Source organism: Meles meles, chromosome 18 (assembly GCF_922984935.1).
Source record: "Meles meles chromosome 18, mMelMel3.1 paternal haplotype, whole genome shotgun sequence".
NCBI classification, from domain to species: Eukaryota; Metazoa; Chordata; class Mammalia; order Carnivora; family Mustelidae; genus Meles; species Meles meles.
The window spans coordinates 7,645,746-7,663,069 of record NC_060083.1 but is presented as its reverse complement, the minus strand read 5'-3'; the positions used below and the strand labels follow the sequence as shown (position 1 = coordinate 7,663,069).

The following is a 17,324-nucleotide window of genomic DNA, read 5'->3' as shown; positions in this document are numbered from 1 at the left end:
ACTCCTGCCCCAGGGCCTTTGCACTGGCTTCTCCCTGGCCCAGAATACTTTACCACCACACTCCCATCTTCTCCTCACTGGGGCCATCCCTGACTCTGCCGTCCCACTCTGTCCCACTATCTGATTTTAATGGCTTGCATGAGAACATGCAAGGACAATCTGTCACATTTCACCTTGGCTTGTTTGCCCAAGTCCCCCGCTAGAACGTGGGTTCCTGGGAACCATTCCAAACACAGGTGTGGCTCGTCTGTGACTTGATCTCAGGTACCGAGAATAGCATCTGGCATAGTCTTTGAAGGAAAGACTTGAAACCCCACCACTCATGCATTTGCAGAAGCTTCAGTACAAGGGTGGTTGAGATCTGGGTCCCTAAGTGGTCCCCCGAAGGGGAGCCGACAACCCCAGGAGTGTGGGGGCAGTAGACGGTTAAGCTCCAGCAACCCCATGTCCCCACTGAGCCCTTCAATCTTCGTAAAGCTGCCTATAAACTGAATGAGAGAGTATCTGGAAAAAACCTAGCATGCCCCATAGAGAGAAATGCCCGTGTGGCTACTAATTCATTCTTTGGAGTACAGGTTTTGTTCAAAAGCTAGAAAAGATGTCAAAATATCACGGAGGCTCCTAGACCCTCATGGGGAGGACTCTTCCCCTCCCGCCATCCCCAAGCGTGGACACGCAGTTGACATGTGTCCATGGCCTGGGGTGGAGAGAAGCAAGAATCGTGATCCATGGAGGGTGGACAGGACCTGAGCCACGACCTCCCTGCAGGTCCTCGCACTGTGTAAATGGGCCAAACGAGGCCTGGCGAGAACACAGGGTTCCCGAGGCCCCCTGTCTGACAAGCGGTCATTTCTATATCTTAACCAAAGATGCCACCACCGGGAGAGGCACCCTGACATGCAGGACCAGGAAGGACAGAAACCAAGAGGCCTCTCCTGGAACGAGGGAGGACAGGCTGACTGAGGGATGTATCAGATTTCCATGGAACCCACGACAGGTGGGGCTCGGAGGCAGGGAACAAGGCTTCTGTGGATTCGGCTGCTGCTTCTCATTTCAGTGGGCTGCGGTCTCTCACCTGCCCCTTGAACGGTGCTGCGTCACCCCAGGACAGAGCTCCTCAACCCTGGCATTACCGACACGTGGGGCTGGATAAACCCTGGGGAGGGGGGTTCTAGGCTGCCCCGGGCAATGCATCCCTGAAAAAAATCACCCCCAGGGGTGAGAACCACTGCGCGAGGGGCAGGAAAACCTAACTAGTTCGTACATAACTAGTACCAGTACTAGTAGTGCCAGCTAACAAGGGCGGAAGGAAGCAACGGATCAAACAGGGTCTTCATCAGAATGCTGATGGTCCTGCTGCGCCTCCACAGGGCCCGAGAGTAGGCAGAACTTCCAGCTGCCCGTGGCTACAACACCCTTTCTGGCAGAGAACTTGACAGACCTAGATTCCCCCGGACTTGGGAATCCCAAGTCCCAGCCCCCTGCGGCTGGAGGCAGAGGAGGGCAAGTCAGTGACCAGACGCTCTGTCGAACGCCTTGGCCCTCTTGACAATTCCCATCAGTGGCTCTGACCCTCTCCGCCCATCTCCCTGCCCTTCTCAGCCCCTGTCAGAGCCCCAGCATCCAGCTCCTCCCAGTCCCCCCTTCTCGGGGAATGGCCCCCAAACAGCACAGAGGGGACAGGCTGCTGCTAGGGACCGTGCCGGGGGGAGGTGACCCCACTGGCATGGACGGCAAGTTCCCTCCCGCCCCTGCAGCTCCGCCAGTCCCGCCAGCCCGGCCTCCGTGGCAGGCCACAACAGGCCGAGGCAGCTCACGCCTGACACCCACACACGCCCAGGCCTCCCCGTTATTCCCGCTGGCATCTCCGTTGTTAAAAGGAACAAAAACAAAAACACTAGAACGACAACAAGGAAGGCAGTGTGCCCGGAACGGCCTGTGGTCCGCACAGCAGGTAGGAAGGCTGAAAGGGCTCAGCTCTGGAGACGGGTTCTCACAATACAGTGCTCGCCCCGTCCCCAGGGAATCATGAGCAAATGCCCCATTTCCGTCCTTCCCAAGAGGGTTCCTCTCTGTTCGAATTTTTTTTTTTTAAGTAAAACACACACACACGAGGTAAATAAAAACATGTTAAAAAGCCTGGAAAACCCGCGCACCCGTCTCCCGTGCCCCGGCTGATTCCCCAGCCCTCTTTTTCCTACCATGTTGCTTTTTGAGTTCTCCTGGAGCAATTCTCATTTCCAGAAATAACATACTCCGGCCACACAGCTTTATATTCTATGCAACATAGAATCTACTTTGAGTTCTCAGTGTATCAATGGGAGAGCACAGGACCCCTTCTCCCTGAAAGGCAGCCCACTCTCGGGACCCGAGACCCTTCCTCTGATCCAAAGGTTAAAAGCTGCTTGTCCTTTCTTCGCCGGTGTGCACACGTGTGCTCACACAGTCATGCAGCCCCTCATTCGGTCATTATTTTGGCTCTTGCCTTGGTCACCTGTGATGGGCTAGGGAAGCGCCGTAGACCTCTGACGGCTTGGGGTCCCGTGAAGGTTGCACAGGCTCTCACCGCCCTCCATGTGGGCTCCGGCTTCTCCCCTCCTCACCCCACCACTCCCGCGTGCCTCCCCGCCTCAGTCCCGCTGCAGCGGGCGGCCACCAGTCTCAAAGCTGCCAGCGTTTAAATTCCAGGCCACCACCAGAACCACGACCTCCGGGCTTTGCTGCCTGGTTGATGCAGAAAATCCCAAAATCAACAAATGGGGTTCACGCCCCCTGGGATTGTGGGGACGTTCGTGAGTTCCCGCAACACCGAAGCCAGCCCGTGTCTGGGGACGGAGGATTCCGCGAAGACAAGGGGGACAAAGTGTCGACCCTCAGGGAGCATACGGTCTAGTACGGGAGCGCCACAGCCAGCGGCGTGGGTGTGCTCTGAGGGCCGGGATCCGGATGGATGGGTCAAGGGCTCTAAATCAACCTGCTCCTGGATAGGAAGGTCGACCTCAGCCACCTCCACTTGATTGCCTTTGCAGACGGAGAACTCACACCTAGACAGCAAATCCCAAGTGTCTTCTGGAACATTCTATTCGAAAGCTACCCTGTAGAAATCTGTCTCTGTTTACTGTTACTCCTTGATGCATTCCGAACAGTGCAGGAAATTCTGCCCCCCCACTTTGGGTACCCAGAGCTGCAGACAGTTTATGGCCCTGAGGTCTCACCTCCCCTGGCCATCTTCCCTCCCTAAGCACCTGACAGGGAGGGAGGGTCAGGTTGCTGCTGACACAGCCAGGGACAGCCCACCCTCCTAGCCCTCTAACTCGCTCCCTGGGTTTGGCCAGAAGATCCCCAGCCAGGTTCCAGACCCCAGAACCCAGAGTCTTGGCTTTTCCAGGGAAGATGGGTGTGTGCCGCCCCCCGCCAACAGTTGCCCCAAAGGAGTGAGTTGACCGTACCTGTTGGAGGCAGAGAGCTCCTGTGAGGGCCAGGGCTGGCTGGAATCCCAGGAGAACTGCTGGGACGTTCCCAGGTGGTCTCTGGTCAAAGAAAGAAACACAGTCACTTTGAGAGGCTCATAGGGCAAAATCTCAGAGGGTCACATAGCAGAGCTGGAAAACGTAGAGACCTGGCCTGCCACCTTCCTGGCCAACCCCTGGAGCAGGAGCTGGCTTTCTGCCCCACATCATCCCCCTTCCTCCTCCCATGACAACACAGTTTCTCTTTATGGGGCACCCTCGGAAACATCCCCCATCGCCCCCTTCAATCCCCCAAGGCTGCCAACTCGCACACCTCCACATCTGCCCGGGCATTTCTCCCAAGTGCCCACTGTCACCTGAAACCCCCAAGCCAGAGGAAGGAGCCCTTGCCTGGGGTCTAGAGAGAGATGAGGGTGGGGGGGTACTCTGTCAAATGGGGGTGATTCCCCAAGTCCTTCCCAGTCCTATAGGCCCACATCTCATCTGAATTACAACCCCTGCATCACACTGGCCGCTTCTCCCTCCCCAGATGCCCAGCTACACCAGTCAGCCAGGAAAACAACTAATACTTGCAGCCGTGGGCTCACCCCCCTCCCCCCACGTCACCCGAGAGCAGAGACCTCTTATGAAGTCATCCAGTGATAAAAACAATCCTTTCTCACTCCATACAATTCGACAATGTACAGAAGAGAGCTGTGTCCGAGGCCCCTAGGGGGGCTTGGTGGGTTAAGCGCCTGCCTTCAGCTCAGGTCATGATCTCAGGGTCCTGGGATCGAGCCCCGCATCAGACTCCCTGCTCTGCGGGGTGTCTGCCTCTCCCCCCAGTGCATGCTTGCTCTCGCTCTCTCAAATAAATAACATCTTGAAAGAAGAAAGGAAGAAAAAAGTAGTATCTAGAGTCCCACAGCTCAGAAGTCTCCCCTATCAATCCTTTGGTATCTTTTCTGGAACCAGACTGCCTGGGTTGGAATCCCAGCTCTGCCTCTTCCTGCCCACGGAACCTCCGCCAAGCTCACCATCCTCCTGGTTCCTTGGTTTCCTCCTCTGTAAAAGGAGATCGATAGTGGTAGCCACTCAAGGCAATCACCGTATTTGTGCCAAACGCCCATATAAAGTAATTTTTAGAGAGTCCATTACGTGGACATGACATTATTGAATAAAAAATTCTATTACTAAAATCTCGATGGTCTCAGAGAATAAAAACAAAAATACACATAGCTTTTTAATGGCTTCTCTCCATGAGGGCGCCCCGTCAAGAGAAGCAGGTTCCTGCCTCAGCTCTGCCCATCATCGGCTGTGCAGCCCTGGGCAAGTCAGACCACCTCTCTGGTCCTCTGAAAGGGTTGGGCTCACTGGTCTTTTCCAGCTTTGATCAGTGGACTTAAAAACCTTAAACCCACTGTTTAGGTTTAAGGAGCTTAGGGCTCCAGAACCCGGGGTCGGGAGGGATTAAGGTCCCTTCATGTCCAGAAGTGACCAGAAGAGCAGGCTCATTGGCTTCCCATGGGAGGAGGGGGCGGCAGGCTCACCCAGAGCCCTGCTCTCACTACAGGTCACACACACAGGGGGACAATCCTTTGCAGGCTCCTCCCCCACCCAGCACACAGAATAACACTGACCGCCCACTGACTCCACTCCCGCACGTCTGCTGGTCTTGGAACATGCCTTTGCTGTAGTCCTTCCATCACCCCACCACCATTTCCGGATGGCCGAATCAATCTCATTCATTACTCAAGTCTCAACTAAAATGCCTTTTCCACCAGGCAGCCTTCCCAGACTGCATTTCTCCCCTGCTGCCAAATGCCCAAACTTTCTAGAGTCAATGCCCTGGTGTATCACCCAGATGTCTCCAGCTGCAGAGGCTCCTAGCCGAGTCCTGGGGACCATTTCCTCCAACCCTTTTGGTGGCTGATGCCACCAACCTGATTTCAGAAAAGACCCGGCAGCCCCTTCTGCCCTCTTGGAGCCTGTGAAAGTCCGCTGGGAGCAGGGTGGCAAATGCCTGGGAGGCCGGGTTCCTAGGTCAGCTGGGCTGTCTACAAGGGCACACCAGCTCTTCTCGGCCAAGATGAAACCAAATTCTATGTGGGCAGGAGCTGCATTCATGGGTCCCAAGAGAAGAACTCCAGAGTGACTCCTGGCAGCAAATGGAGTGACCCTGGAGGGCTGCGGGGAGACAGTGGCATGGCTGAGCTGGTCGGGGTCACTTCCAGGCCCCCCAGAAGCTGGAGTCCCTCCATCCCACAAGAACCACAATTGTCAGGCCAAACTTCATCAGGGCAAGAGAATGGACTGAAGGACTCAGCCCAGCCCACCTCCCCATCCTGCCCTCTCCGGCCAACCCAAAACATAGATCCCCGCAAGCCTGAGACAGGAACACAGCCAGGCCAGGCTGGGCGGATGTCTGGAGCGAGCCACAGGGACTCTGGCTGAGTGACCTCACCAGCAGCAGGAAACGTCACCCCAGAGGACCATACCACCCATGGAGAGGAAGCCATTTCGAGGCCTTTTCCCATAAAAGATTCCCTAATCTGTTTACAGCACACCAGGCTCCTCCACCAAGCAAAACTGAAACAGCACCTTCGGGCCTGACGGAACCCTGGGTTCTATCCTTGAGGGTTAGAGGGATAGAGGAGGGTTCCAGAAGGTTCCAGAGGGTTCCAGAAACATCCAGACTCCTACTAGGAGAACCCTGGCCAGGCACGCCCCAAAGGCTTGGGGCGGGGGGGAAGTGCACACAGCAAGGTCAGAGCGGAAGAAGTGAGATGTGTTCTTGGAGACACTACCCTCCAACTCAATCCATGAAAAACACAATTGTCCCCAAGGGCAACCCTAGCTCGTTCGGACTTCGTCCACCCAAACCGGGAAAGACACACACACACACACACACACACACACACCCCAAACCGGCCTGTGGACTGTTCCAGCTCAGGGAGGTTGCTCTCCTAGCCATGGATGCTCCAGGCCAGAGAGTTTTAATTTCCCCATCAGTGGACGACAACGACTGCCACAGAGAATAAAAGTCCTGGGGTTAAGTATAGCTGAAAGGCGGACAGAGATGGAAGCCTGGGATTCAAAGCATAGACGGCCCCTCCTTAAAATAATAATGACTGTGATAATGATGCTGATCCTAAGATGGAAAGTGAGGCACCAGTTACTAAGCTTACACGGTTACTTCTGGACGGCATTGTCTTTGTTAAAGACTATATCCTGCTTGCCTTAGAAATAGCGGCTTCCAGTGGGAAAGCCACATGGAGCCCCTGGATCTTGGCCACTCGTCCTGGTGATCTGCCTTGCGCAATGTGTCAGCCCTGCCCCTCCCAGTCCCACCCTGACCACGCCCCCCCACTGGGCAACGACCCCCCCTTCTCCTGTGTGGTGGCTCTCTACCGCCCCTGGTGGCTACCAGATGAATTACCAGAGGTACCAGCTCAGGGGGAATTGGGCCCTTTTGGGTCCTGGATGGGCTTTGAGATTCCTGCAGTCCCCTCCTCCTTACCTTCCCCCCAACATTCTTCCTTCTTAATCTTTCTAACTGTGCTTCTTCATTTCTCTTCTCTCCACTACTTCCAGTCTCCCTTTCCCTTGTTTGGGGGTGGCCCCAACCCCCACCCCCCATTTTCCTCACTGGGAGGGTCTGCTAGGCTCTGCTCAGGTTTTCCTGGCCCAATAGCAGCGCTGCTGCTCCCTTCTCCATCCCCTGCCCCAACCATCCTAGAAGCTAGTCCCCCCTACCCCCACCCCGGGGCCGCCCTGATCTCCTTGGTCACGTCCTGCACCCCAACCAAGAAGGCAGGTCCCAGGAGCATCGGGGACACCCCCAACCCCTGCACCTTGGTTCTGCCTTAGGCTGGCTGTGCAGAATCTGCAATCAGGCCAGCCTCCACCAAGGGAAGGTACAGCACGCCAGAGCCCAAGTCATCACCCGGAGGGTCTTGCTCGTCTCTCCCTTGGGGACCTCAGCAGCAGACACTGGTTCCCTCCCATGTCCCAGTGTTTCCTGTGCCCCTGGCTTTGCAATCATGGCAATTAGGGGTCTCTGGCGACAGGACATTCCCAGCCCCTTCTTATAATTAAATGAAATCTGACCTCCAACTACAGACTCTCCGCAGGAAATGAACCACTGCTCTCTGAACACCCATTCCTGCCTGGTCTACCCCAAGTCCCTCCACACTTCGGGGACCCCAGAGGGGTCCTTCGGGGGCCCCAGAATTACTACAAAATGGGTGCTATCATTTCCATTTCCTTTTTTTTAATATTTTATTTATTCGACAGAGAGAAATCACAACTAGGCAGAGAGGCAGGCAGAAAGAGAGGAGGAAGCAGGCTCCCCGCGGAGCAGAGAGCCCGATGTGGGGCTCGATCCCAGGACCCTGGATCATGACCTGAGCTGAAGGCAGAGGCTTTAACCCACTGAGCCACCCAGGCGCCCCTTCCATTTCCTTTTAAGATATTATTTATTTATTTGACAGAGGGAGCATGAGCCATGGGGAGGGGCAACAGGTAGAGGGAGGAGCAGGCTCCCTGCTGAGAAGGGAGCCCAGGACCCCAGGACCCCAGGATCATGACCTGAGCCCAAGGCAGACGCTTGACCAATGAGCCACCCAGGCATCCCCCATTTCCATTTTCTAAAGGAAGATGCTGAGGCCTCAGTGAGAAGCAGCAGAATTGTGACTCAGTCTGTCAGCAGGGACACCCTCCACCGTGCCAGTGACACCAACACCCCGAGGCTCTGTGTTGGGGCTCCAGGAGCTACCCCCAAAACAGCACTGTTTTCCTCTATATGCCACTCTCTGTGTGACTCGTCCTCTAAATTTAAAGTGTGACTATACTGATTTCACATAAATATCAGAAATCTTTATGACATGGTAAAAACTTGCTACAATGTAATAAATTCCATTATTGAATATAACTATACTATACTCAGAGGCCTACTCTGCATCTAGCTGTGTTCTGCGTCCTGTGGACACTGCAGGAAACAGAACGGGTTAAACACCCTCCTCCCTTGGCTTACGTTCTAGTAGTCACTCTGTCTAGTTTGGAAATATCGACACATCAAATTTTCCATGAATGAAAATTTTAAAATTTTCTGATGGGAGTGGAGGGAGGGAGTCATGCTAGGAGGGTAAGTGAAACTGATTGGGTTAGACGGAGGTATGTGCTCAAGAATGAAGCAGGGAAGAGGAATAAAAAATAGTACTTGACAGGGGTGTAATTTTAGAAGGGTGGCCGAGCAAGGCCTCCCCGGGAAAGGCACACGTGAGTCAAGTTCAGAAAGTACTAAGTATCTCTTGCTGCAACTCAGCAGATGGGATGAACAAGCATTGATGATGTCACACGGTTCCAGGAGGGGCTTCGTGGGGTGGTTCCGGCTCAGGCGCTCCCGGGAGGTCCCCGTCAGGGTCTTAGCTGGGGCTCTGTCATCCGAAGGCTTGAGTGGGGCGGGAGGAGCCACTTCTGAGATGCTGCACTCACACGGATGCGGGTGGGGGCCAAGGTTCCTAGACATCGGGCCGCTCACATCGTGGCACCGTTGTCCCTCCTAATACTGTGTGTGCCGACAGAACAGGGAGAAGACACGATGCCTTTCATCACGATGCCAGCCTTAGACGTGACCCTCCAACACAGGTTCCAGATCACACAGCCCAGTGCTGACAGAATGTGGGAGGGCCTCTCACAGCGGGGCCCTGGACCAGCAGCACAAGCATCTCTAGAAATGCAAATCCTCGGGAATCAGCCACTCTGGGGGTGCAGTCCACGACGTGGGGGCAGCCGCTGCAGGGTTTGAAGCAGAGAAACTGCATGGTCCAATGGTGGTCACTATGGCAGGCCCTGCATCCCAGCAGGCTCCCTGGACTCAGCCACCACGCGTCCTCTCAGCACATCTGGTGCCCTAGATGTGTCATCTGTGAATGCTGCCTCTCCCTATCCACCTTGTCAGTCCTCCGGGGATGGAGACAAGCCTGGGCCCTTCCAGAATTCCCTCCAGAAGGAGCAGCAGGAGCTGGGGAGCGTGGCATGGGTGGGGCAGGGCCCGTCCCGATAAGGATAGCACCACCACCACCACCACCATCACCGAGAGCTGGGACACCAGTGGGATCTAGGGATGTCTCACTCGGGAAGGGTCAGGGAAGGGGTTGTTCAGGCAATGACCCCTGCCCCATGCCCTGACCTCTCGAACCAGACCCCTCTGTGTTAGCTTCAGACCCCATAGGCTGAGAGACAATTCCTGAACTGTCGAGTGACACCCAGGATGGACAGCTTGACCCAAGAGATTCTCGCTTGGGAAGCTTCCATGGGGGCTTGCATTATAGCCCCCAGCCCTGTTCACATGGCTCGGAACCTCAGCAAACAGAGACACGGGCATTTTGCAAACAGCCATCTGCGGGCCGTCAGCAGATCTACCTTCTGTGGTCTGATCTACCAGCAGGACGGCCACTGAGCCTGGGCGACACTTCTAGTCTCGGGCAGCATGGGAAGGCTTCACCCTGGCCACTGGACCCCACAGTCAGCGTCCTGAGCTGCAGCCAAACTGCATGGCCGGAGTCAAACCTGGGGGCATGGGAGAAGTGGAGAGGTGCTAACTAATGGCCCCCAATGCCCAGGATCCAACAGTCACCGGCAGCACGCACACAACCCTGACGGGCCCTGGGGAGGCCCCGCCCCCAAGCACTGAGAGTCCCCCTGCTCTGAGGAAGGGGTGACACCAGGACTCTGCTATTCTGGAAAGGGAAAGAAATGGACTGTACAGCTGCCCCTGATGCTTAAAACACTCCCCAGCCCAGAGCTGCTGTTAGGCACCTAGGAGCTCAGGCATTGGTGTCATAGACACGGAAATCCCAAGTCCATCCCTTAGAACACATCCCCCAAAGGGAGAGGGAGGGAAGGGCTCCCTCTGGTGCTGGGGACAAGAGGGTCCTAGAATGCCTTCTGCAGCATTTCTGAGCTCTAGGGTTGTCTCTCAGTTAACCAGTGGTGGTCTATCGGCAGCTCCAAGGATCCTTCTAGCAAGCCCGGGGGCACAGGCTCTTGAGGCTGGTGATACCAACGGGATAAAGAGGTAGCCAGTGGCAGGACGAGCAGTAGCCACAGGAATTCTAGTGCAGACATGGGGAGTGGGGCGCCTGGAACTCTCTGAGCCTGTCTTTCAAACCCTTGAGGATCCCTCGTGTACCAAGCTCCTTACACAGTTCAGATCCAGGCCAACACTCCAGGAATCCCTGAACTTGGGTTGTGGGGTAATGAGCATTGATCGCAATATAAGACCAGGTGTCTTGTCATGAGCTAATAGGCAGGGGGTGCTCATGGATATTATGACCTCCCATCTTATGGTGGAGAAAATGCAGGCAGGTCCCAAGACTTTATCAAAACGAAAGCCAGGACCCTTGGGGTCCAGGACGTAAGCACAGGCACCTGCCTGAGCTCCAATCTTATTTCTCAAACTTGGCTACTCATCAGGATCATTGGGACTACTTGGTAAAAATAGATTCTCAGAGCCGGCCCCCGAAAACTCTAGGGCTGTGTCATATCAATGTATCCCCGTCTCCCGGGTACCGCGTATCGTAAGCAGTTGGGTGTCTGATGAATGAATGCTGACTCAGATCAAAGTAAGACCGTGAGAATGGAGTTGGGTGAGGTCACACGGCCAACGGCTATTTTTAAAAAATGAGTGTGTGTAGATAAAAAGAAAAACAGAGGGATGGGAAGACAAAGACCAGCAAGAAGAGACGGAGCACTGAGTCCCCCCACATAGCATGAATTACGAATTCCCCAAGGAGTCCAACTTAAAATGTGATATGTATGGGTAGTTTAAAGAAATACGACAGCAGATAACCCCCAGGAACAGATGTTCATTCTCCCCCAAAGTTGGAGGAACCCAACCTCAGATGACAAGACGTTATTTCCTTACTCACTGGACAGAATGACATCAGACCGATAACCCCTCGTTATCTGGGAGGATCTGGAGAAACAGGTTGGGAAAGGTCTTGGAAAAGCAGCAGGGAGACAGTGATCAAAACCACAAACACACACACCCCGCCCCTAACACCAGTCTCAGGTGTGCAAGGATCTAAGCGTAAAGAGGTGGTTGGGGACATCTCTTGTCGGAGGGGGGAGATCTCCAGAGAGACGCCGCAAACGCCCAGGGGGCACCACGCTGTGTGGGCGCGATGCATCTGGGAGTGCTGATGGAGAGGGCACGTCCAACACACACTGCGAAGTGACCAGCGTACAAAAGAGGAGTCTTTTTTTAATCATTTGTCTCCAGCTCCGGCTAAGGTTTTATTCGACCAGCTGTACCAGCTGTAGGATGAAGGATGGGGTTTTACGTAAGGTGGGGAAGGGTCCTGCTTACCCCCGAAATTTTGAGGCTGTACAAAAGGTTCTCAGATGCATCTTAGAAAGCACAGAAGTCAAGAGTACATACGCGGAACACTGCTAGCAGAAAATGCAGGAGGCACTTGATGCTGGCTACTACGTAAGCATCAAACCACAGAGGGCGCCCGGGTGCTCAGGCAGTGACAAGTCTGACTCTTGGTTTCGGCTCAGGTCATGGGATCGAGTCCCGAGTTGTGCTCTGTGCTCCGCGGGGAGTCTGCTCCAGACTCCCTCTCCCCCTCTACCCCTCCCCCGGCTCATGCATGCTCACACTCTCTAAAAGAAATTTTATAAAGTAAGTCAAACCAAAGTAAGACAACTGTATTTTTACAGTGTACCCCATTCCAATGCTTCGCCAAGTACACGGTAATTTCCCACGGAAGAGAGACAATACTGTGTCAGGTTGGTGTCGGAATGAACTCAAAAAGACAGACAGGAAAAGAAAAACAAGAAACAAGCCAAGCAGACTAGGGTCAAGTGGGGCTTTTTCAGGGCGACCATGAAACGCTGAACCAGTCAATAAATGCTGGGAGGATACAAGGCCGACGACCTGAAAGGTATTAAGGTGGCTCCATTTCTCATGCATTTTCTGAAATTACCTTTTTTCTGGCTTAAAAATTTTAAGAGGGGATAAAACAGTCCATGAGAGTACTAAAAGCATACGTTCCCATCTTTTTGCTGGCAAAGGTCTTTCTAAGTGTGACCCTGAAAGGGAAGAATCAGAAAAGCTAAACACTGACTAGACCCTCTGTAAAAAAAAAAAAAAAAAAAAAAAAAAAAAAACCACCATCAAAATCCTAAAACATCATTTTTAAAACACAGAACTACTTGTTACACCCCATCGAGACCCAAGGGTCCAAATGCCAGCACTCTATCTTGCAGACCCACATCTGGGTGTGTCTATTTGGCCCCTACTGTTTGCACCAGCAAGTGAGGCACAAAGCAGGGCTTGGAAAGACTACATCGACCATCAGTGGCCAGTTTCTCCTAAATGACCGGTAAGAAAAAAGAAGCCTGCAGAGAAAAAGAGATATGAACCAAACCCAGAGAAACGAGTGGGCCTAAGACACCGTGAGGTCCCAGAAACTGGACCAACAGCCCAGCACCTGATTTCTGGTCCCTTGGCAGGGGCGTCTATGAGATACCCTATATCCTTCTTCTTCTTCTTCTTCTTTTTTAAGATTTTTATTTATTTCAGAGAGAGTGCAGAGCGAGAGAGGGAATGCAAGCAGGGCCAGGGGCAGAGGGAGAAGCAGATTCCCCACTGAGCAGGGCTCAATCCCATCACCTGGGCCGAAGGCAGACGCTTAACTGCTGAGTCACCAAGGCACCCCTGCCCTATATCCTTCTAATAAATACCCCTTTCCACCCCACAAGTGAGTTTGAGTGGGCTTCTGTTTCCACCCACCGACAACCACCAAACTGCATCACTCCATGAACAGGCAGCACCAGCCCTGTGGCCCTTAGATCCTGGAATGTTCTTCTGGGATATTCTTCTGGAATGTCCTGGAAAATTCTTCTGTGACCATGCTGAATGGAGGCTTCTTAACACCACCCCCCCCCCCCAAGGAGAACTCCCATAATCCCTCCATGGAAAAATCACACCCGCTCCACTGTCCAGAAGCTCCTCTCCCTGCTCCGTGTATCTTCCACTCACACACCACCTTTGGGATCCTGTTTTCTGAGAAACTCAGCATCTGTAAACGTCAACCGTGCTGCACTGCTAATCCCGATTTAGAAGACTTTCCAGTAAAAGGTGTGACCGTACGTTTATAAATAATGCTCAAGATCGTGGAGAATGTTGCTTTTCACAAGACAGGAAACCGTCAGAAGGAGCCATGGTTATTTCAGGGCATAGAAATAAGCCATCCTTGCGGCCACCAAGGCACGTTCCAAGCCTTGCTGGATTCCCCAGGAAGACCATCCAGACCCTGAAGCACAAAGGGCCCCCTCCGCGGGGAGGTCCTTATCAGGAGCCAATGGTGCAAAACACAGACAGACGGAAATTCTACACCAAATAAGCTCTTCTCCAACATCAAGAAAGGGCACTCGGGACAGACAGGAGCACACGACATGGGGAAAGAAATAGACAGCGCCTTAGAGTTAATGAAATAAGATTCTTCGAGAAGCAGCACCAGCAGGTTGAGAAGGAACCTCTCTGCCAAGAGGACTGCCAGCCTTGTCCACTAAGGAAAATTCTAGAAGTCTACCAACAGGGCCAGCCTTCGAGGTGGGCTGAATGTACAGCAGTGCTTCTCCATCACCAGGGGGGCTGGCACAGATCCCAGGACCCCACTCCCAGAATTGCTAAATCAGGAGAAACTGCATTTCTAGGAAGTCCCCAGGTGGTGCTGATGCTGGTGCTGGTCCGGGAACTCCATCCACTGTGAGACACACAGGCCTGGAGGGGGCGGGGCGTGGGGAGCCGAGGAAGCGCAGAAATCTCTCTGCAGAAGCACTTCCTCCCATCTCCATGTGTTGGGAGGATGGCCATTAAAAGAAATAAGCAAAAATAAAACTAAATTTCTTTTTAAGAATGCAACCATCGAAACAGCGCCCAGACTCCTCCCAACTTGAAAGCATCCACTGTGCCCGGTATTCCCCCCACAACCAACAGGTGGCGCTGTGAAAAACTGCAGCAAATGCTCAATTGGGCCCCAGAGACCCAGAAAAAGAAAAATGACCCAGTGGGGCCAGTGCTCTGAGAGCAACGGAGAAACCATCAGGACCAGCAGGACCGCCCGAATTCTGGCCTCGTCTCTGCCTCTAAAGTCCAGCAGCCAAGAAGATTTTGCATTTGCAGCCCCACTCGATTTTGCATTTGTACACCTGCTTGCGGGAGCGGGAGGTCACAGGCACGTGCTCTTTGTAGGGCAGGGACCTGGTGTCCAAAGCACTGTGTGTGCTCCCTGGCCCGTTCTATTCTGCTTCCCAAGGCCCTACCCCTGCTGTCTGCTGCACACCCGCTCTTCTAGCCACCCTACCCCATCAACACACACCACGTTTCTATACCAGCCGCACAAACAAACTGAAGTCTTTACCCGGGGACTGGGAGGATGCGGAGGTGAAGAGGAGGGAGGAGTCCCTCCTTGACTCCCAGCCGGGCACCATCCTCCCTTCCTGACAGAGAGGACACAGCCTGGCACCCCTGGGTGCTCTTCACCCCCACACAAACGAGACCAGGGCTCTGATGTGTGCACCTCAGCCCTGGAAGAAATCCCAAAGGTTAGCAACGCTTCAAGATCCCACGAGAGGATTCCTGCAGGAGAAGGGAGAGGACAGGGGAAATGGGCGTCTGAGAAAACAAGCAGAAGGGGAGGAACCCAGGAGGACAGGCTGGGATCTGGGGAATGAGCAGCTCCCGTCATCTCCTGCATCTCCGAGGAATTATTTTTATCCTACTTAATAAAAGTAATACAGGTCTCAGGAGGAAAGGCTGGAAAACACAAAAAAGTCCAGAAAGGAAACAGAAGTCTCCCCAATCCATCACTGGGAAAGAACCACCATGGACTGATACCTCCCCCAAGGTGTGCCACGGGAGCGAGGGGGGCACCCCAACCAGCAGGCATCAGGGACAGAAGCGGGGATGATGCAGAGAACAGGACCTCCTTGCCTGGCCACTGGGGTCCGTCCCTTGGTGGGGGGAAATAACAGAGCTTGAAAGGGCTTTCAAAATCAGCCTGACCCACTCTTGTAGAGAGGGGGAATCCAGACTTGAGGATGATGGGGATGAGCCAAGGATGGACCAGCCCGGAAGGGGCAGAGCTGTGGCAGTGACTGCCAGCCCGGTCCTCTCCAGTATACTCAAGCACAGTAACGAGAAGAATCTACAGTATCTGGAAATCAACCGCTTTACGTGTCTCTTTCCTGCGGCTTACATAAAAGCTTTTCTGCACTTCCTTCTGTTGGAAAAACCAGAATTCTGGGACCCAGGGAGCTATTTTAAGCTGGAGCCCACGCCCTGTGTTCACCAAGAGGCTGGCAAGGCAACAGGAAAAGCAAGCTACCTTTCTGTGGCTGGTGCTTCTTTACTCCCAGGCCAGGCAGGTGTCCGAAACAGAGGGGACAGATGACACCCTTCCACGGCCTCCTGGAGGACACAACACCATCTGGTGGCCTGTTACATGGGGGCTTTTGGAAATGTGTTGGTTTTCTGGGGCTGCCCCAATAAGAAAACACCACCAGCCAGAGAGCTAAAACAACGGAACCGTGTTGTGTCCCAGTTTGGGGGCGGGGGTGGTGGCCAGAAGTCTGAGATCCAGGGGTTGACACGGTGGGTTCCTTCTGAGGGCCGTGAGGGACAGTCCATCACCTCGGTCACCCCTGGGTTCAGAGACAATGCCCTCCTTCGGTCTTGACATCATCTTCCCTTATGCGTTTGTCTCTGAGTCCAAAAAAACCTGCTTCAGTTCCAACCTCCTCAACCAAGTGTCCCCAGTCACCAGAAACCCCTACCTTACGTCCCCGCAATGGCCCCTGAAGGCTTAATGCCTGGGGCTGGGGGTGAGGGGCAGGACCCCCTCCTGCATATTGTACCCAGAGCCCATCCCTGTTCCAGACCGCAAGATCTATTTCCACTCTCCCCCCTTATCGCTGGAGCCAGTGCTTCTCAGGCTAATGGTGTCCTTGGGCAAGCAGACAGGCATTAGCTAGAGCTGGGAAGACGGCAGGAGATTCATGCAATGACAATGATCGGGGGGCTGCCACGTGTAAGGACGAGATCCTTCCAATGCGGGGTCTCAGTGCCCCCGTGCCCAGCCGTGCACGCTGCTCCCAGGGAGCGGCATACAGTAAACACATGTGTCTTGCATGACTAACTTCTCCCCCTGTTCTCCCACGCCTCTTGGATGAGCACTGCCTACTTTGGAATCCGACTCGGACTGAAATAACAAAAAAGCTGTTACCCCACTCCAAGATCTCCCCTCCGATAATACAGGTCTGATCACCGGGAAACCACGCCAGCTTTACAACCCGAGGCGCGTTCCCAAACCGTCGTGGGTGAAGAGCATTTGGTATTGCGACTCCTGGTTTCACAGAATCTTTGAGCCAGAAAGGACCTTCGGAGAGATCTATATGAGCAGGAAAAGAAAACGGACTCCAGCCCACAAGGAAAGTCCCCTTTAACAATCTCCTCTCCACTTCAGGAAGACTTCGGTCTTTGCAAACATGTAGCCATTTGCATTGTGTTCGCCCACACCGCCCCTGCAAGAAGCCATCCAAGTGGATAATTAGAGCTGAGCACAGACAAGGCATTTAACAAACACTTGTTGCTTGATAATCGATTCATGCCGTCCTTGCCCACTCACTGATCAGTAATGCCTCCTGCGGATGCTTTCCATTTTTGCAAAGAATTCCACTGACGGACTCCATGGGTCCTCACCTTTTAGACAGCTACCTGGTTGCCCCTGTCCAGACCCCATCTTCCTGCTGCAGCCACGGGCTCCCACGGTCCCTCACACACACACACACACACACACA

At 53.9% G+C, this 17,324-nt stretch overlaps 1 protein-coding gene across 6 annotated transcripts in view; it reads right to left on the bottom strand.

The window, feature by feature from the left end:
• Nucleotides 1-17,324, bottom strand: part of GAS7 (growth arrest specific 7) — a 200,515-nt gene that overhangs the window by 54,417 nt on the left and 128,774 nt on the right. For all 6 annotated transcript variants that reach the window (XM_045984789.1, XM_045984794.1, XM_045984791.1 and 3 more), the window contains exon 3: nt 3,450-3,530. In XM_045984789.1, the coding sequence (XP_045840745.1) occupies nt 3,450-3,530 (81 nt within the window). The remainder of the gene's footprint in view (nt 1-3,449; nt 3,531-17,324) is intronic.